The sequence below is a fragment of the Macrotis lagotis genome, chromosome X (genome assembly GCF_037893015.1).
Source record: "Macrotis lagotis isolate mMagLag1 chromosome X, bilby.v1.9.chrom.fasta, whole genome shotgun sequence".
Classification (NCBI taxonomy): Eukaryota; Metazoa; Chordata; class Mammalia; order Peramelemorphia; family Peramelidae; genus Macrotis; species Macrotis lagotis.
Window position 1 is genome coordinate 190,902,901 of NC_133666.1, and position 21,173 is coordinate 190,924,073.

General features: G+C 35.6%; 1 protein-coding gene across 1 annotated transcript in view; it reads right to left on the bottom strand.

Annotated features, from left to right (window-relative positions):
• TMEFF1 (transmembrane protein with EGF like and two follistatin like domains 1) overlaps window positions 1-21,173 on the bottom strand; it is a 148,377-nt gene that overhangs the window by 6,216 nt on the left and 120,988 nt on the right. The window contains exons 8-9 of the mRNA XM_074208230.1: window positions 16,683-16,806; window positions 8,440-8,598 (exon numbers count right to left, since the gene is read on the bottom strand). Coding sequence (XP_074064331.1) covers window positions 8,440-8,598; window positions 16,683-16,806 — 283 coding nt within the window. The remainder of the gene's footprint in view (window positions 1-8,439; window positions 8,599-16,682; window positions 16,807-21,173) is intronic.

The following is a 21,173-nucleotide window of genomic DNA, read 5'->3' on the forward strand; positions in this document are numbered from 1 at the left end:
AAGAAATTCAGGAGTGCAGCCTAAAGAGGAAGGGAGAAATGGCTGACTTTGGCAACCTCCTTAAAATAGAAGTTCTGGAAGGAAAGCAACAAATAAGAGGGAGATGCCAAGGTCTGAAGGGCACTTCCAACTTGTGAAGTTCGGGGGTGAAAGGAACTTCCAGGTAAAATCTAGGAAATTCCTGAGATGTCAAATTCTGTACTCTTTCTTTCACACCCTGATTCAATCTAGACCAGATCTAGAATACCATGGTTAAGTCTAGTCCCAGGTCAAGTCTAGTCCCATTTTAGGTAGGGTATTAACTAGCTGAAGAGCAACCATGAGAGAAGGACCAATTTATGGTGAAGGTAAAAAGACCATGCATCATAAAAGCTAAGATGAAGGAATTGGGAATATTTCATCCAGAGAAAAGAAGACTTAGGGAAGGGGAGATCTATTTACCTATCTATTTGTCTATCCTTCCTATCTTCAATGGATCTGAAGAGCTGTCAGGTATGAGAGGTATTCAGTCTGTTTTGACTAACCCTAAGAGGCAGAACTAAAAGCATTGACTGACTAGAAGCGGCAGAGAGCCAGATTTCAGTTCTATATAAAGCAAGAGTTCTTAATATGATGATGTAAACTTGTTTTAGTTTTTATTAACATTTGATAATTAATCTTCAGTGTAATTGGTTTCTTTTGTAATCCTATGCATTTTATTTTATAAATTTCTAAAAACAATATTCTGAGAAAAGGTCTATAGATTTCACCAGACTGCCAAATGGCTCCAAGACCCAAAAGGAGTTAAGGACCTCCGATTTAAGAAATGACTTCTGGAAAATTAGATGTAATTAAAAGTGGGATGTTGCCTGAGAAAGAGTGGGTTCTCCTCTCTAAAATGTCTTTAATCAAAGGCTGAATGAAATCTTGTTGGAGATGTTGAAGAGATCAATCAAACAATAAACATTTATTATGTACCAGATTCTGTTAAGCACTGGGGATATAAAATGAAATAAAAGACCGTCCTTGCCTTCAAGGCACATATAATCTAATGTAGTGATTTTCTTTTTCATGTTGAAATTGAACTAGATGGATTCTGGGTTCCTTCAGACACTGAGATTCTATGACTCTGTTCTATCAGTGCAGGATCCTCTAACTTACTCCTCACACATCCAGTCAAATTAAGAGGAATATCCTTGGAGGAAGCAATCTGAATTTAGGGGGTGGAAGGAGGGAGGGGCATTATTTTAAAGGTTCTTGAAAGCCATTCAATTTCTCAAAGCAAACTTGATGCCTTCCTTAGCAAAGAAGCAGAAATCTTATAAAGCTTCAAAGCAGTCATACACACACACACACACACACACACACACACACACACACACACACTAGAGCCAACTTATTCCTATTCATGAGACAATTTAAAATTTTCAAAGTGAGCATTCACACCTCAGAAATAAAACAAAACAAGCCCCTTCTCCCCCCCCCCAAAAATCACTACAAACCAGGTCTGAGGTATTGCTTTGCTATTTTTCTAATCTTAAGAAAAATGAAGGAAAAAAATGTTAATAATAGAGATTAAATTTAAATGGGCACAAGCCCCTACTGTCACACCCCAGACCTGACAGCTAAACATTTATTACTATACCCTTGCCTGAGGCCAATCACCTCAATGTTTACCCCTGAATATCTAAGGAAGCTGATGGCAAAAGCTACACCATCATGAAGTGTCACCTTTCCCTAATATGATGCTCTTAGCAGCTCTATCCCTGGTATAAGAAATGGTTATTAAAATATGAAAAGCTTCATTCTATAGGTGCTGTACATTATTGGTTTGAAATTATATTACAGTTTTTGTCTGGGAGGCAATTAATGAAGTCATAAGTATACCAGACTTAGAATTAGGAGCACCCCTGAACTAAATCCTTCTTCTGACATTAATTCTGTGACTTGGGAAAAGCCCTTTGCCTATTTGAGTCTCAATTTTACTATCTGTGCTACTATTTTGCAGATTTATTATGAAGCTCAAACCTTAAAGCACCATATTAGCATCAGTGATTGTTGTTAGTGAAATCTTTTCAGAAGTTCAAATTATGGGATTGCTGAATAAAACCCTTGCCTCCTTAAGATTCAGACATAAGAGAAATTTAAGGTAATGTAGATAATATTCTAATGAAAAGACCACTGGAATTGGAGTCAGAAGACCCAAGTTCTGATGCTAGTTCAGCTGTTAAGTACTTGTGTGACCCAAGCTTTGGCTAGATCTATATAAGGATACCTCCCCATATTAAAATTCTATGATTCCACTCCACAGAGAGATAATAACAACAAAAATACCCAAAAAGTCAGAATAAAGAATACCTCAAATATCCAACATCAGTTGGAAATGAGGTAGTCTAAGTGAATTTTCTTGATGACTAAATGTTAGCTACTTAAATATTTTTATTAAAATTTTATTTTTTCTAAAACTAACAACTTTTTCTCTTCCTCATACAGTTTCTTCAATTGAAAAAGAAAACAAAGCCTTTTCAATAATTAGAGTCAAGCAAAAGAAATTCCCACATTGTTATCTTTGTATAGTCTTTCATGAAAATCTAGAGTTTCATTATACAGATGCTGTACATTATTGACTTAAAATTCTATTACAGATTTCTTCTGGGGGGCAATGCAAAGCAGTCAAAAGAGTTCTGGGTTTTGAATAGGATCAATGTGGAATTGAATCTTTCCTCTGACATTTACTAGTTTTGTGACTTTTAACCTATCTGAGTCTCATCTGTAACATGGGGCCAATAATGCCTATATTTGTGATATCACAAGGTTATTGTGAGGCTCTAACTTTAAAGCACTATGTTAATATCAGTTATAATCAAAGCTTAAAAGGTTCTAATTATATTAAGGCCATAAACTCTAATTTTTTAAAAGAAATCATTTTCAACTATATTTTTCCTCCCCTTTTCCTTAAATAGACTATGGAAGGAAGCATGGTAAAGTAGAAAGAGTATTCATTTTAGAGAATTAAGGTTCAAACTTATCTCTGACACTTATTACCTGTATGATCTTGAGCAAGGACCTCAGTTCTTTCTCCTGTAAAATGAGAGTATTGGCCCAAATGATCAAGTTTATAATCACTTATTTCTTATAAATATCCATAATTTGGGTATCATCTTGCTTGTCTTCCTAATAGGTGGGAAAAGGGCTGGAAGGGGAGAGAATTGGAACTCAAAAAAATTTAATAAAGGTTTAAAAGTAATTAATTAATCTGAAAGATTTATTATTATTATGCTATACTGTATCACAGTACGGTGACAGCCTTGCTATTGTTATGTAAACCTGAATCACTGTCATTACACTCATATTCTTCGGCAGGCAAAAGGTACAGCATGCTCTAGCCCAGCTCATGCTCCTTGCACACTTATGTTCTCACATTACTATGCTCAAAGGAGAGCATTTCGCCCTTCATCTTCGTCCCCTTCTAACATGTGTAGCTTCTTGTTTTAGCATTATGTTCCAGATTATAATCTCACTATCTTATCTTACATACACTGGTCTGGCTGAGGGCACTTGCCTCTTCCAAGGAGCAGAGATTCCAGTTTGTTTCTTAGTTTATTATTTTGCCCTCTCTCTCTCTCACTGCTTCCGTGTGTGTGTGTGTGTGTGTGTGTGTGTGTGTGTGTGTGTGTGTGTGTGTCTGTTTCCTCTCCCCCCCTCTGTCTTTGTGTCTGTCTCTCTGTTTCTGCCTCTTTTTTTCTTTGAGGCAATGTTGAAGGTAGAAATTGCTTTGGATTAGGAATCAAAAGTCCCAAGTATCAATACTGGTCCTGCCAGTGGTATGTAAATGAAGCCTCCAGATATAAATTTGTTTCTCCAGATACAAAGAAGGTACTAATACTTGTCCTGCCCACTTTATGGTGTTCTTGTGGGCATTAGATGAGAGGAATTAAACCCTAGGAATGTCAGAGCCAAAAAAGAACCTGAGAGAATTGATTTAGTCCACTTCATTTATTTTCTACTAGAACAGATGACTGAAGCTTTGAGAGAGGTGAAATCATTTGTTGACATTACATAGTCATAGATAAACCCCAAAGTCCTAAGACTCCCAGCCAGAGTCCCTTCCTTCACAGATTGCCTCCTATAATGAAGTGTAAATTTGTAAATTGTAGTAAATTATACAAATGAGCAGGGCAATGATGATTAACATCCTATGACAATGCTTAGATTGGGGGTTCACAATCTTTTTTCCTTCCATACCCCTTGACTTTTAGTAAACCTTCCACTACCTACTACTCAGAATGAAAAGAAATAAATTCTAGAGATCACATGCATGTCTGCTGAACCTGGAGTCAGGAAAATCTGAATTCAAATCCAACCTAAAATCCTGTGTGACCCTGAGCAAATCCTCATCTTCAGTTTTCTCAATTATAAAATGAGGATAATAATACCACCTAATTCACACAATTATTTTGAGATGTTAATGAGATAATATCTGTATAGTGTATATAACACATAACAGAACACAGGAAGAACTATAAAATGCTTATTCTGTTTTCTCCCTTTCAATATAAAAGGAAGCAAATTCTACAGTTTATGTACACATGTATATAAGGAATAAAGAAATTAATCTCAATAGAATAGTTGAGGTTTGGGGCAGCTAGGTGGCACAGGGGCAGCTAGGTGGCACAGTGGATAGAGCACCAGCCCTGCAGTCAGGAGGACCTGAGTTCAAATGCAGTCTCAGACACTTAATAATTACCTAGCTGTGTGGCCTTGGGCAAGCCACTTAACCCCATTGCCTTGTAAAATCAAAAAAAAAAAAAGTTGAGGTTTTTTTTTTTGGGGGGGGACCACTTAACCAAATAACCCCTGTTCTGAAAATATATATCCCAGGTGGGGAGCCACTGGTTTAGATGATACAAATGTTCTATTTTAATAATAAATTAGCTTATTTTCTTAAGTGTAGGCAATGATTTCTAAATTTTAAAAAATCAAGGATTTTTTTCCCTGTCAAAACAGGGTAGTAAAACATTTTATTTAAAAAAAATTTTTTAAATTTCCTAGCTGTTTAACTTTGGGCAAGTCACTTAACTCCAATGCCTTGCAAAAGCCAAAAAAATAAAATAAAATAAAAAAAAATAAAAAAAAGGAAATGTTTTCTCAGTCTATCGAGACAGAGTCTGTATTTTGCTTTTTTGTATCTTCAGACCTTAGCAGAGTGTCTGGTAGATAGTAGGCACTTAAATGTTTCTTGATTAATTGAAATCTAAAAATACATCAAAATTCAAAGTGTTTGATTGTTCTCATGAAGACAGGATAAACATATAGGAAAAAAGTGAGGAGTGGCCAAATTTATCATCTGAAATCAAAACCTTCCTACATTGACTTGTTCTTCTGATTCTTTTGGATAAATTCTATTAGGTCAAAGTCTACCACTGCATCCAAACCAACACCAGTTTCCCAGAGTTAAAACGGTCCTGGAAGAGGCAGTGAGGATGGATATCTTTACACAACAATCCCCTCACTTTAAACAACATAATGTAATGTCATCATTTACTTGATGTCATGGTCTTCTTTGATTATGGAAAACAATTTATCAATAAATCAAGCAAATTATATTATTTGAGTTAGGAGGTATCTAACAAATGCTTGAAACCAAAAACAGGGGAAAAGTGAAGGAGAACAGAAAGGAATAATCTATGTTAGGAAAAATTAAGAAAATTTAAACTAGCTTTGCCTTCTTTTCAGATTTAATACTATGTAAAAATTAATACTTTTCCTTTATCCTGAGAACTCCCTGCTTACCTTCAAAGAAGTTCTGGTCCAAAACAAGTACTTTCTTTTTTCTACAATATGAAATTCTGATGAACTTTGCCATTAATATCAAATACATTTATTTGGCCCTATATAACAGTGGTACTTGGTGGTACAGTGGATACACTGCTGAGCAGGGAGTGAGAAGACCTCAGTTCAAATGGAACTTCAACTGTTTATAGATAGCTATGTAATTCTGGGCAAGCCACTTAACCAAATAGCACCTACCTAGCAGGGTTATTTCGAGGAACAAATGAGATAATATCTGTTTAAAAAAAAAGAGGGGATTCCTAAGCACCATGTCTGGTGCATTGTAGGCATTAAAAAAATGCTTATTCCCTTCTCTTCCTCTCCTGTTCCTTATGTTAGAATTGGCAAAGACCTCAGAGATCCCTTAATCTGTATCTGAAGCATGACTCTGCTTTTTAACATGTAGCCTTCACTCAGAGTCCATCCACTATATTCTATTCACTTCTAATCAGCTCTAATTCTTAGTAAGTTTTTCGTGATTATGTGCTCAAATCTGCCTCTCTGTAACTTCTATCCAGATCAAGCAAAACAACCTTTCAGATATCTGAAGACAAACATTATGTCCCTGCTAAATTTTTCTCCCCAGGATTTTCAACAGATTATCTCCTGACTTGACCAAGATTCTGGTTGATCTCCTTTCTCTGGACATATTCTAGATTTTCCATGTTCTTTCTAAAAGTAGTGAACATAATAACAACAGCATTAATAGCATTATAAAGTGCTTCTTTGAGGTTTGTAAAGCACTTTACAAATACTGTCTCAACTCTGGGAGGTAGGAGCTATTATTACCCTCATTATGATCCCATTTATTATTATCCTCATTTAAGAGACCATCTAAAGGCATATGAATCTATTCACTTAGAAAGAGCTAAAAAAATTCTACAAGAGGGCTGTAAGGCTACAGTTCTCCATGTATATGTAGGTCATTCTTCTGCAGCTCTACCATTCTCCAGTCTTGCCTCTCAACACTGCAGTGAAAGATGGTGCCCTATTCTAAGGTCCCCAGTTTTTCGTAAACCACTGAAGATGAGAGTTCTGGTCTGCAGAACATAAACATCTATGACCCTGGGAATGAATTCTTGTCTATACTCAAATGTGATAGTTTAGGGAGGAGCCCTGAAGTCAGAAAAACTGAGTTTATGTACTGCTCTCAGGTGTTAACTAGGTGTGTTACCCTGAGTAAGTCACTTACTTTCTCTCAGTCTCAGTCTCTTTCTCTATTTAAAAAAAGGATATTTGAATTCTATAGTCTCCAAGAGCTTTCCCAGCTAATTCTATGATCCTACAATGTGTACTGTAAACTCATAATACGAACTTAGGGAACCTGTCCTCAGAACCTTCCTACATATTCTGGTGGAAAGAAGGATATGTGAACCAAAAATGGGTCTAGAGAACCTCAGATTCATATTCTGAAGGGCAATTTGGAACTATGCTCAAAGGGCTATATAAAACTGTGTATACCCTTTGATCCAGTAATACCAGCCCTAGATCTGTATCCTAAAGGTTATTTTAAAAAGGGAAAAGAACTTATTTGCACAAAAATATTTATAGTAGCTCCTTTTTGTGAAGCAAAGAATTAGAAATTGAGAAGATGGCCATCAATTGGGGACTACATGAACAAGCTATCATATATCATTGTGATAAAATATTATAGTGCTGTAAGAAATTATGAGCAGGATGCTCTCAGAAAAACCTGGAAAGATTTATATGAACAGATGAAGAGTGAAATGAGCAGAACCAGAATTATATTGTGCTTAGTAACAGCAATATTCCACAATGAACAACTGTGAATGACATAGTCATTATCAATATAATGATCCAAAACAATCCCAAAGGACTTACGATGAAAATTTCTAGCCACCTCCAAAGAAATTACAGATGGAGTCTGAATGCAGACCAAAGTATACTATTTTCACTTCCTTTTGTTCAAGTTTTTTTCTACAAAATGGCTTAATATAGAAATATATTTTACATGATTGCATATGTATAACCTAAATCTGATTTCTTACTTACTATCTCCCTACCAAATGAAAGTGTAATTGGGAAATATTTAACAACATAAATAAAAATACAACAAAACAGATAACATTAACATTTTAAAATTAAGTCAATATGTGGCCTGTAGGGATCCAGTTCTATTTGAGTTTGAGACCACTGTACTAAATGATATAACTAAACTTTAATTCTCAAGTCATCAAGAAACAGCAAAAAATTTCATGGTAGTATAACATTGGATGACAAAGCAATGCATATAGGATATTTAATCATCAATTTAAGAGTTATTTTTTCCATTTGTAGAGAAACAGATATATAATAAATAGCTTCTTCTTAGGGGAACATAAGGGAGGGAAAGAATGTGGGACTCAAAACTTAAAAGTTTAAAATAGCTACTACAAATAGTTGGAGAGGGGAGGATAAAATAAAAGAACCTCTGCCTAAAATATTAACCCAATCTGGTCAATTTTGTTGGTCAGATTCTATGACTTGCATGAGACAGAAAGTGAGGTTTAACAGATAGACTGAACTCAGAAGTAGTATTGGGAAAAATGAGGAAGAAAAAAATAAATCGTGCCCCCCTCTGTCACCAGCCCCTAAGGACAAGTTACTGTTTCTGGCATCATTACTCACCTTGTAATGCACATGACAATTGCAACGATAATGGCAATCTGTACAGCTCCAATGATGGCTGCTATAAGGACATGGGTAAGTTTTTGTCTACTTGGAACCACATAGAGAATACTAAAGTCTGTCTTTTCACAGTGCTGTCCAGTATAACCAGATTCACACCTGAAAGATGAAAAAAAAGATTTTTTAAGCAGTACAAACAATTAATATTTTAATATTTAAGCCCTTTTTAATGAATTGATTCTATTACTCTTTGAACTGCTGAGGGGAAATTAAGCATAAAATCAAAGCAGTGAAACAACCAAAAATCAATATAGTGGATCAAGATAGCAGAAATTCACAAAATAAAGGGGGTCAAACTTCTGCCTATAGGTCCACAACACTCCTGAGTGCCCCTCCCCCATCAAATGAAAGTGTAATTGGGAAATATTTAACAACATAAATAAAAATACAACAAAACAGATAACACTAACATTTTAAAGTTAAGTCAATATGTGGCCTGTAGGGATCTTCACCTATGGAATAATGGTCCCCATTTCTATTTGAGTTTGTGAGACCACTGTACTAAATGACAGAAATGAAGATAACTAAATTTCAATTCTCAGATCATCAAGAAATAGCAAAAGATTTTCATGGTAGAATAACAATGGATGACAAAGCAGTGCATATAGTATACTTAATCATCAATTTATGAGTTTCTTCATTTGTAGAGAAAGAGATATATAAATTAAATAGTTTCTTCTTAGATGTAATGAAGAAAATGATATACTAGGGGGGAAAAAAGCAGAAGAAACTAGAAAAGTATTTATCTAATATTTAAAAGCACCAGGATATAGACTTTTGGAATATAAGCAAGCAGAACAAGATATTGGAAAGGTATTTATATCACAATCTTTTTTTTTTTAAAAAAAAGGAGAAATGGAAGATATTTTAGAATTGACTGAAAATGCAAATACAAAAAAGGGAAATCCTTAAAAATCAACTAAAATGGACAAGTAGGTGACACAATGATAGAGCACCAGCCTGGGAGTCAGGAGGGCCTGAGTTCAAATGCAGCCTCAGACACTTAATAATTACCTAGCTGTGTGACCTTGGGTAAAACACCTAACCCATTACCTTGCAAAAATAAAAGTAAAAATCAACCAAAATATACAATAGTGAAAATGATAGGTTCATTGGAATTATAGATATACATAACCCTTACTTTATTAAGGCTTATTTTATGGACTTTCTATCTTAAAAACTAAAAAAATATTTTTTTAAAAAATTTAATATTTTAAAAGTACTTTTAAAATGTTTTAACATTTCATAACACTAATTAATTTTAACAATCTAATATATTTTAATCATTAAATTAGGATAGTTCCTATTGAAATTCCCATAGTAATTTCTGAGTATTTTCAAATGGCACTTTTTACATCCTGTTTTACTGTTATGTATCCTTATCATTCCTCTACTAGAAGGAAAATATTTCAGTCCCTAACAGCATACAGGGTAAATCATTGGAAGTCTCAGTGGATGACTGCAGAATTTGTAGATAAGAACAGGCCATAGACCATAGAATACTTGTATGAAAATTGAGCCACCAGCAGTACTGAGGACCCCATTCTGAGTAACACTAAAACTGATGCCTCCATATTAATTCTTTAGCCATGGTTTCATTTCTTGTTCCCTATATTTGCTTTATTAAACACCATTATCTTAGATCCTGGTCATTTTCTAGCCAAAGTTCAAAGTATTTAGTGGCCTCTGGAAAGGTCCTGCCCTTATTTGAATGTCCAGCACTTCACTGCCTTCTAACAAGGGAATGTTCCAGTAGGTACCACTACTACTTTCTAGGACTCATCCTTTTCTAGAGGGGCCATGATGTCTCTAAAGTATAACCCACTTTGTTATTCTGCTCTGTGGTAATCTTCCTCTTTTTCATGGAGATGGCAATGAAGCAAGTGTAGTTCTGTGAACACCTGCATGGTGCATTGGAGTTGGCTTTCCACAAGATTAATTACCAAATCAAAGACTAATTAGTCTTTTCCTAATCAGTTTTCTTGCCCTGCAGCTAATTATCTTTTTCATTTTTTCTACCAGTGCTTTTTGATTTGTCAGCACCATTCCACATATGACCCTTCCTATCTGTGTAAGGGAGAGGTTGTCCAATGAAGGCACACTCCTTAGAGCAGTCTTGGATTTGCCCACCTAGGTTATAAAGCATGCTAAATAGCCCCTAGTTCAATAGTTTTTAAGATAGAAAGTCCATAAAATAAAGTCCATAAAATAGCCCCATAGTTCAATCCAGTATGTGAGTTTCCTTCTAACCAAGAGTAATTGGGGAGGGTTGAGGGAGTATGAGGCAGGAGTTTGCAGGGGTAAGAATGCTGAGAGGTGACAAAAAGTCTTCTTGTTGTCCCAAGAGCCAGAAGGACTGGAAGACTCAGGAGGCAACTGAGTTTATACATAAGAAGAGCCATATATGTTTCCCTTCACCCTTTTGAACCTTCATTCCTTGGCAGTGAATGAGATAAGAATGGCTTTATGGTATGGTGGTCAGTGAGTTCTTTACTTCATTTTTTTTTAAAAGCAGAGACTAATTGACCATTGGTTGAGGGTGTTTATTTCTGTTCAAATTTGGATCAGACGAGGTGACCTCGGAAGTCCCTTCTAACTCTGAGATTATAATCTTCATTATAATCTCAGGAATAGGACACATCTACAAACATGATATCAAAGTGCAATTTTCTCCAAGCTCTCTTAAAGGTCCTGGTTTTGAAATGGAATTATAAAAATAAAAAACATCAAGCATCATATCTCTAACTATTCTGAGAGTTCTAAAAGGTATCTGCATGACAGATTATTTTTCTCATGAAATTCTTTAAGAAAAATCTTTATTCTTATTATGTCTGACCAAGTCATTACAATATTCAATAAATTCCAATAGGGCTTCATATTACCTCCAAGATATAAAAATCCTTTTTGGTGTTCAACTCCTCCCCCCACTTCTCCAAGTCGCTTCCAGTTCTCTTATACCTAATTTCCCATTACGTACTCTTCAATACATCTCCCAGCTCTTGGCATTTTCTACGAGTGTCTCCCATGCCTGGAATTCTCTTGTTTCTTATCTCTACTTTTGGGCTTCTTTCTCATTTTACCTAAAACCTACTTTCTAGTGAAAGACTTTCTCAGTTTCTTAATTTTAAAGACTTCCCTCTATGGTAATTCATCCTGAATATGGTTTGTTTGTACATAACTGTTTGCATGTTATCTCCCCCATTAGAGATGTGAGCCCCTTGAGGACAGGGACAGTCTTTTTGCCTTTCTTTGTGACTTTAGAACTTGGTACATGGTAGGGGCTTAACTGATTTTAGCACACAAAACAATGGCTTAAACAGAGTAAAACAAAATCATATTGAATGGGCAAATGAATCAAAGTATGAACAACATCCTTAGATTGATTCAATGAGGGTAAGAGGGAAGGGCAGGAAGAATCAAAAAAAGTGCTTCCAGCACTCACTCTGCTTCCTCAGTGTTTTATATATTCTCTCTGGTGATACTAACCCAAGAAGGAAGAGGGAAGACAGATGGACAGAAAAAAAGTCAGAGTGACTGATGAATCCATGGGGACAGATTCTGACCCCAGAGAGTTTTCCCAATTCTGTAAGTTTAACTAGATTTAAAATGGTAGATTGAAAGGTGTCTAGAATCTGCTTATCTCAGATGGGTGAATTTGAAAAAGGGCAGCTTTCTTTGCCATCCTGAATAAAACAGTACCAGTTTTGACTCTTGCTGCTGCTTAGACAATTCTGCAATTCTGTATATGGCTTTTCTGGGACTTTTTTTATTCAGTCAATCAACATGTATTAAGTAGCTACTGTGTAACTGCCATGCACTGGGGATAGAAAGAAAGGCAAAAGACATCTTTGCCCTCAGGGAGCTCACAATCACATGGGAGGAAACAACAAGCAAACAAGTATGTATTTTTGCTGTTGTTCAGTCATGTTTGACTCTTTTTGTCCCATTTGGGGGCAAAGGTAATGGAGCAGTTTGCCATTTCCTTATTCAGTTCATTTTAGAGATTGAGGAAACTGAGGCAAAGAGAGTGAAGTGACTTGCCCAGGATCACACAGAGTGTGTCTGAGATTGGATTTGAACTCAGGTCTTCATGTCTCTAGGGTCAGGGTTCCTCACACAGATCAACGGAGCTGCCCAGGCTAGGGAAGGAATGTATTCAATTTCTCTGTTTCAGTCTGGAAGGATGAAAACTACCCCCCCCCAGTGGTAAGACTTTCCAAGGGTCAGGGAGAGACTTACTATTGTCTTTGTATACATACTGCAGCTAGATGGCATGGGGCCAGCAGTCAAGAAAACCTGAGTTCAAATTTAATCTCACTCACTAACTGTATGACCTAGGGCAAGTCACTTTACCTCTAAATCAGTTTTCTCCAGGATAGTATTAACACCTTCATCACCCAGCTGTTAGGAGTACAATGACTGGCATATAATAGATGTTTATTTAACGATTGATTCCTTCCCCTTCCCTAATTCTTTCAAAGAGAATAATGGCCAGAAGATTAAGGTAAGCTTCTAGTTACTGAAAAAAAGTGAAAGGCAGTCTCAAAAGGAATGGAGATGTTTTCAACTTTATGATTTGATTCTTGAATAAAGTCATTCACAAAAAGTCCTAGATTTGGACAAGAAAACTTGAGTTGATATTGCTTCTCGGCCTTTTGGCTAAGGATCAAGTGTAGAAAACTTGAGTTGAATCAGGGTTTCACTTGACTGTGTAAACATGGCCTCCTCATTTAATTCTTCTAAACCTCAGTTTCTTCATCTAAAATTGGGGGCACTGCTTTGCTCAGAGTTTCTAAATCATTAGGAAAACTCTAAAATTCTTGAGAATTATTAGCTGTTAGAACTTTATCTCAGAGAGGTCAAATGTACTCCTCTGTGATAGTCAAGGGATGAGGGCCTTATCTCATCAATTTATCATATTTAGATGATCAAATTTCAAATTAGAATTCCTAAAATATACTAAATACTAACTAGACTGAGCTTCTTTTGCACTTTCTCTGACGACTCTAAAGACCTATTAGGAGCTTGCATTTGCTGCAGGCCACCATTTAAGTAGTATTCTGTGCCAGATAAAGGGAGATTAGGATTGATGGACTGACTGATGGATAAAAGGTTTTATTCTAAATTAAACTCCTAGTGGATCAATAGCTACCAGCATGCAAATGGATAGTCATTAACCCCCTATTTCATGGGCTGATTTGCAGATAAGAAAAATGATGATACCACTGCTTACATAACTAAAACAGCTCCCTGGCAGTAGTTTATGGGGCAGTGTAACATAGAGGGAAGAAGAAAGGTACAAGATTTAGAACTCTTGACATGAAGGTTAGAGAAGAAGTTATGGTTCATTGACCAGGTTCATCTAACTGGTCAGTCTTAAATGTGATTGTTTTTGCTCAGTTATATCTGATTCTTTGTGATCCCCATTGGAGTTTTCTTGGCAAAGATACTCAAATAGTTTGCCATTTCCTTTTGCCAACTCATTTTACAAATGAGGAAACTGAGGCAAACAGCATGAAATGACTTGCCCAGGAACACATAGTTCGTAAGTATCTGAAGCAGGATTTGAACTCAGGAAGATTAGTTTTCTTGATATCAGGCTCAGTCCTCTATTCATTGTACTACTTGGCTGCTCTGTAAGGAAACCACAAGGGAAACTCAAAAAATTCTCAATAATTATTAGCTGTTATTACATCAGAACTTTATCTCAGAGAGGTGAAATGTACTTCTCTATGATAGTCAAGGGATGGGGACCCTTTCTCATCAATTTATCATATTTAGATGATCAAATTTCAAATTAGAATTCCTAAAATATACTATGTACTAAAGCAAATAATGCAAAGTTTGGTCATTTGGTTGTCAAGGGATTGGGGTGGTAGGGGGAAGAGGAAGAGGAAAAAGAATCATCAGGTTTACAGAGGTTAATAATAGATGTACAAATCTGAAATTTCCACTGGATTGTTGAACTAAAGGTAGAACAAAGTAGCCAAGTTGTTGTTTGCCCTTCATTCTTGATGATGATTATTACAAAGGTGATCTTGCCACATGAATTGAATATAAGTGAGGCAGAGCTGTTCAAAGTCATTAGTCTCACTCTCCCCCAGAATCACTGAAGCCCAGTGGCAAGACTATGTCAAGATGGCTGGCAATAGCCCAGTTTATATTTTTTTTTTTAGGTTTTTTTGCAAGGCAAATGGGGTTAAGTGGCTTGCCCAAGGCCACACAGCTAGGTAATTATTAAGTGTCTGAGGCCGGATTTGAACTCAGGTACTCCTGACTCCAGGGCAGGTACTCTATCCACTGTGACCTAGCTGCCCCAGGAGTTTATATTTTTAAAAGACATTTGGGAGTTTGGGGTTTAGAATTTTTTTTAATTTTAAGTTTTAATTTATGGGCAATGGAAGAAAAGGACAGGGAAAGGGAAATGAGCAAATATTGAAAATTCATTTACCTGACATTTTCCAAGAACTTTTGAGATTTTTTTTGTTTCTACATTTTTAATCCATGGAAACTCTTTTTTATGTTGAGGGGAAAAAATCTCACTAAGCATTTAGGTTTATCATGTCAGTTAAGCATTTGTACTTCAGCCTATGCTTTTCAAAGACTACTGAATATTTTCTAATTTCTCACTGTTTTTAGGCACATCTATTTTTTAATATTTCAAATCAAATTTTATTTTTGAAAAATACCTGTAATTTCTCATACATTTATAAGATTTATGCCTTCTTCTTCTTCCTCCTTATATGAAGTTTTAAAGGAAGTTTATATTTTTCCTCTAGGTTCATTCTAATTAGAAGTCATCAAGATTGATCATATCTATACATTCAAGAGTTTTCTTTCAAAATATGCTGAAAAAGTTAGGGGTTGGCTGAATTTTTTGGTTACCAGATGGAGACATTTAGATTGAATCAGAAATGCTTACTCATCTATCCTGATAATTACAGCACCACAACTTTATAAAATATATATAATTGAGAAATCATTCATATTAAATAATGTGTTGAGCACACCTGTAAGAGAATTCCTAGTAAGTGAAAGTGATGCCTGCCCTGAGCAGTCTAGATGGCTGGTTGCTATGAATAATTCCTAGACTGAGTAAAGTAGAGTGGATTCAATTCAATAAACATCTGTAAGTATCTACTATAAGTAATATCAATGCATTGGGTATTGGGGATAAAAAAGAAACAGTCCCAACTCTCAAGAAGATTACATTCTCCTGGGAGGATATGACATTTGGAGGGAGGAGGGAGAAAGCATGAGCAAATGGAAAGTTCAGGAATGGTTTCTCCATGGGTAGCATTTAAGGAAATTGGGAAGGAAGTCAGTAATCCTAAAAATTGGAGATAGGGGAGTGTCTTCTAATGGAAAATTTAGGAATGGTTTCCCCTTTGGATAAGATCTAGAGATTCTAAAAAGAAGAGCAGATTTAGGTGTTCATTCTACATAAGAGGGAAAATCTGTGACAAGGCTTGGGGATGGATGATACAAAGTCCAGTTGAGGGATCATCAGTTTGTGTAAAGAAGGGGAGAAAAACAAGATAAAGTCTGAAAAAACAGGAGAAATTCAGGGGTAGAAGATTTTTAAATATCAATTCCAGGAGTTTTTACTTTGTCAATGTGACTTTACAGCACCAGATTAACTCTATTTCAAGAGATGAAGAGTAGAGCATTAGATTTAGAGTCACTAGATCTGAGTACAAGGAAGAGAGAATTTTGTCTGAGGAAGAGTAAAGGCAGTTGACACTGAGGCTTTAGGAGAGAGATTTAAATCTTTATCCCTCATCTCTTTTACCCTCATTCTTGGTTCTCTCTTGAAGTTGCTCTTAGTCCCATCTCTTTCTTACTACTATCCTCAACCCTCCTTAACTGCCTGTAATAGAAGTGAAGTCTATAATTATTTCTTGCATGTAGTGAATAATTTTTTGTTTTCTCTTCTTAGTAATTTTATGTTCTTTCTATAGAGCCACTCTATAGTGTTATTACATCTCTGTTTGAAGATAAAGAAACAATCTTTCAGTGCTGCTTGCTTATTTTTATAAGTAACTAATCCAAACATTAGCTCTTTACTTATATGTAACCCATAATTGACTTTCTTCTATGAATAAGTGACCTCTGGTAAAAAAAAAAAAAAAGCTTATCTAATCTTGACCTAGAGACTATAGTATTTGTCTGTATCAACTTACCGGCAAGAAGCCTTTTGAGTAGAATAAATGAATTCACATTTTCCATGTATGCAGTAACCATTGAAGTTTTCGGGGCAAGGTATGTGGTTTCCAATATAAATATCTTCTCTTTGATCACTGGCATCTGAAAGAACCACATAAACACATTCACCAAATATCAAAATGCAAACAGGAAAAAAAAATCATGAATTTTTTCCCCAAAAGAGATTTGTGATAATAACAGAAAAGATAGCTGGACAGCTTTGGATCCAGATTATTTTGAAATCTCTACAACATGGGTCTATTTAAGCCACTATCATTTACAAATCAAGTGCTAAAGAAAGTCATCTTTCTCTATCAAAGAAATATGTCAAAGTTTTTTTTTTTATTAGAAGGCATACCTCTGCAATTAACTGCTGGAATAGAGGCTAATGGCTTTTGAACAAACTGGCTAATTCTAATCTCTCATGCATCTAGTCATTACATCAAGGCTAAAAAATTGATATGAAATAAATCAGAAGGATTTCCTAAGACATTAAAGGCAAAATTTTATTTCAAAAAGGAAAAATATTATTTATACCTTTTATTTTTGCCAGTCATTTCCTGGTCTATTTGCTTTATCTGTTTACTCTAACCCCTATTGAAACCTTCCTTGTGAAAAAGAAAAATAGTTCAGGCATACAAATAGATAAAATAACTAGGGCTAACAGCAGATGCCACATTCTGAACTCATAGCCCTTTACCTTTCTGCCAAAAGGAGAGAGGCATATTTCATTAAAAATTTTATGGGACTAAAATTAATCAATACAGTTTATCAGTCTTTAGCTACCTTTTAGTTTCATTTGCATTTTTCTGACCTTTGTGGATATTGTTCTTCTGGTTCTACCTATGTCAATGTTTTAAATCACACAAGACTTTGCATATTTCTGTCAATTCTTCAGAGCTGTTATTTCTTAGGGAGGCAGCAATGCAATAAAAAGGATGTTGCCTTTGGAATTGGAGGATCTAGGTTAAATCCTGCCTCAGATACTATTCCAGTTCTTAGTTTCTTCAAATATAAAATGAGGGGGATGGAGTCAATGACTTCCCAGATCCCATCCATATCAATGATATTGCATTACAGATTTTGTTCAGCCATTCCCCAATCAATGAGTTTCCATTTTGTTTCCAGTGTTTTGCTATCACAAAATGTGCTGTGAATATTTTAGCCTATGTGGCGCCATTTGCTTCTCTCTTTGATCTACTTGGTATGCTTGCCCAGTAGTAGGGAATCCTTAGATCAATAAGGACTTTTTCTACTGCCTCTAACTTGATAATGTGGAAGCAAAAAAAAAATCAAAACAGAATAACTCTCCTCTTAAATCTTTTCCACTGCTTGATTTCTAAACCTCACAATATACTAAGACCTTTTATGCTTCTTCATCTCTCCTTTGGTGAGCTGCCAAATCCTGCTGTTGTCTATATGGCATTATGAATTTCCATCTGGTCTTTCTCAACCACCACTGCCAAATCCTTTGATTAGGACTTGTCCATTGTACACCTGGATGGTCTGGAGTCTTTTTCATCAGCTCTCTCTTCACTCCTCCTATCTATCCTGCACACACACAGCTGCTCCAATCATTTTCCATTCCTGCTGTTTCACTCATGGCAGTAAAACACTATATGTGACAGTTAGCAACCATCAATTGGCACAGGGGTAGCTACTGATTGCTAGTTTCTTAGCTGGTGAAAATATGATCTTTCTTTGAAAAGTAATTTCAATATGCTTCTCACTTAGCTTTTGATTCCTCTTTTAAAAAGCACCAGGTCAGCATATGATAGGTTAAGGAATCTGATTATCTCTATTTGTTAACAATGGGTCAATTGTTGTTGGCCAATAAATTCCAGATATTTTGGAATGTAAGAAATTAGTATCTTGTGTCTGAGACCCAGAATTTACACACTTAGAGAGATCAGAGCTGAAAGATACCTCAGAGATCATCTTGTCCAAGACTTTCATTTTTCATATGAATGGACTATGACCCCTAAAAATTTCTCTGAATTTTGTCAGAGCAAATAAGTAGGGCTGGTATCTTATGACAGGTGATATGACATTTAGGTGAATTCTGAAAGGTGAGAATAACTGAATTCAGAGTGTTGATTAATTGGCTGTTGTCAATATACAGAGAAATCTCTAGAGATCTTACTGTAGGACTCTGTCTCCACTCATCCCTATGTCAATATTTTTATAAATGATTTGTATGAAGACATAAATAGCATGATTAACATATCAAAAGATTACACAAAGCTAAGAAGTATAACTAATGTCCAGGAGAATATCATCAGGCACTAGAGAAACCTTGATAAGGTAGAACAGTGGGCTAAATCAAATATGATAATTATTTAATAGAGTTCAAACTACCCAATTCCATTTTGAGGGAGCTTTGTTAGGAAAATCCTTCCTCGAGTTGAGTCAAAATCTGCCTCCCTGTAATTCTATGGATCTTAATTCTTTGCTAAAGAGTCATACACAGGGGTGGCTAGGTGGCATAGTGGATAAAGCACCGGCCTTGGAGTCAGGAGTACCTGAGTTCAAATCCGGTCTCAAACACTTAATAATTACCTAGCTGTGTGGCCTTGGGCAAGCCAATTAACCCCGTTTGCCTTACAAAAAAAAAAAACCAACTGAAGAGTCATACACAGATTAAGTTCACTCCTCTAGCCCTCAGTCTTCTAACTTGTAAAATAAAAGGGTTGAACTAGATGAGTCAAAGGTTTCCTTCCAGCTCTTAGTCTGTTTATACTATTGCTTTTGAATAAACAATGCCCATAAGAGTGATCTAACCCAAATGGTACAACAAGTTATAGTACAGAAATGGGATGGAATACTACTATGCACTAAGAAATGATGAAGAAGATGGTTTCAGAAAAACCTGGGAAGACTTGTATAACCTGCTACTAAATGAAATGAACAGAACAAGAATAATAATTTATACTTTAATAGAATTAGGAACTCTGATCATTGCAATGATTCAAAAGGACTAAGGACAAAACATGTTATCCACCTTCAAGAAAGTTAAAGGACACAGAGTGTAGTGTGAGACATTAATTGTTAGATATGGTCAATGTAGAAATCTGTAAGATACACACACACACACACACACACACTCTTATCTTTCTAAGAGGCGAGTTGTTTTTCTTTTTTTAAGTTTATTAGTTTTCTTGTTTTCTTTTTTTTTTAATTTTGTTTTATATGTAAGGCAAAGGAATTAAGTGACTTGCCCAAGGTCAAACTAGGAAATTATTAAGTGTCTGAGTTCTGATTTGAACTCAGGTCCTCCTGATGCCAGGGCCAGTGCTCTATCCACTGCACCACCTAGTTGCCCCTTCTTGTTTTCATTTGTTGCTAATGTTCAGGTGTTCAGTATGTCTGACTCTCCATGACACTGTGGACCATAGTGCCCATGGGGTTTTCTTGCCAAAGATACTGGAGTAGTTTGCCATTTACTTCTCCAGTAGATTCAGGCAAAGAGAGTTTGAGTGACTGACACAGCTAGTAATTGTCTGAGCTGGATTTGAACTCAATACTATATATGTTTAACAGAGCTTTTATTTTTCTTTCATTTTGAATTGGGAGAGGGATTTCGGGTAGGTAAAAAATAAGGTGGATTTCTGTTGGTGAATATATATATATATATATATATGCTTATATGTGTATGTATGTGTGTATGCATACATACTCAGATATAAAGACACAAATATATAAATACATACACACATATAATTTAAAAATAATTACCTATCCCTGATTTATGTCACTTGAAAATGTGGTCTGACCAGAGCACCTCCTTATTCCTAGGAGATGTACATCTCAATGTACATCAAGTATGCATTAGCACACTGTTGACATAGTCCAGTAAGACCTCCAGATCTTTTTTCAGATGAACTACCATGTAGTCAACTTCTTGAAACTCAGGCTAAAACTTTACATCTATTGCTATCAATTATGACCTTATTAAATACATTCTAATTTACTAGGCTGTAGATACTCAGCAAACCTGACGTATTTAAAAAATATTTGTTGATGTATGACTGAGCCACAGAGACGCTGCCATTCTCCATGAATATATCCTCCTAATTTGTGGTATATCCTTGCTAGGGGTGGGGAGGAAGAGTTTCTTGGCCTTATTTCATAGAAATGCAATACTGAGGTAAGCTTCAAATGTTCTGTTTAATCTGTGTTTAGCCAAGAGCAGACAAAGAGTGACTGCTTAAACTATATCAGTCTTCTGTTGGGGGAAAGGGGGAAAGAAGGGAGAGGGGAAAAAATTGTAAAATTCAAAACCTTGCAAAAAAAAAGATTGGTAGAAACTACCATTGCATGTAATTGGAAAAACAAATAAAATATATATTTTTTTTAAAAAGGGAAGAAAAAGAATGATCGCTTAAACAACTCTCAAATAGATCTAAACCTAAGACAGAGGGGTAAATAAATAATGACATTCTAAGTAGCCACTTCAGATCTCACAATAA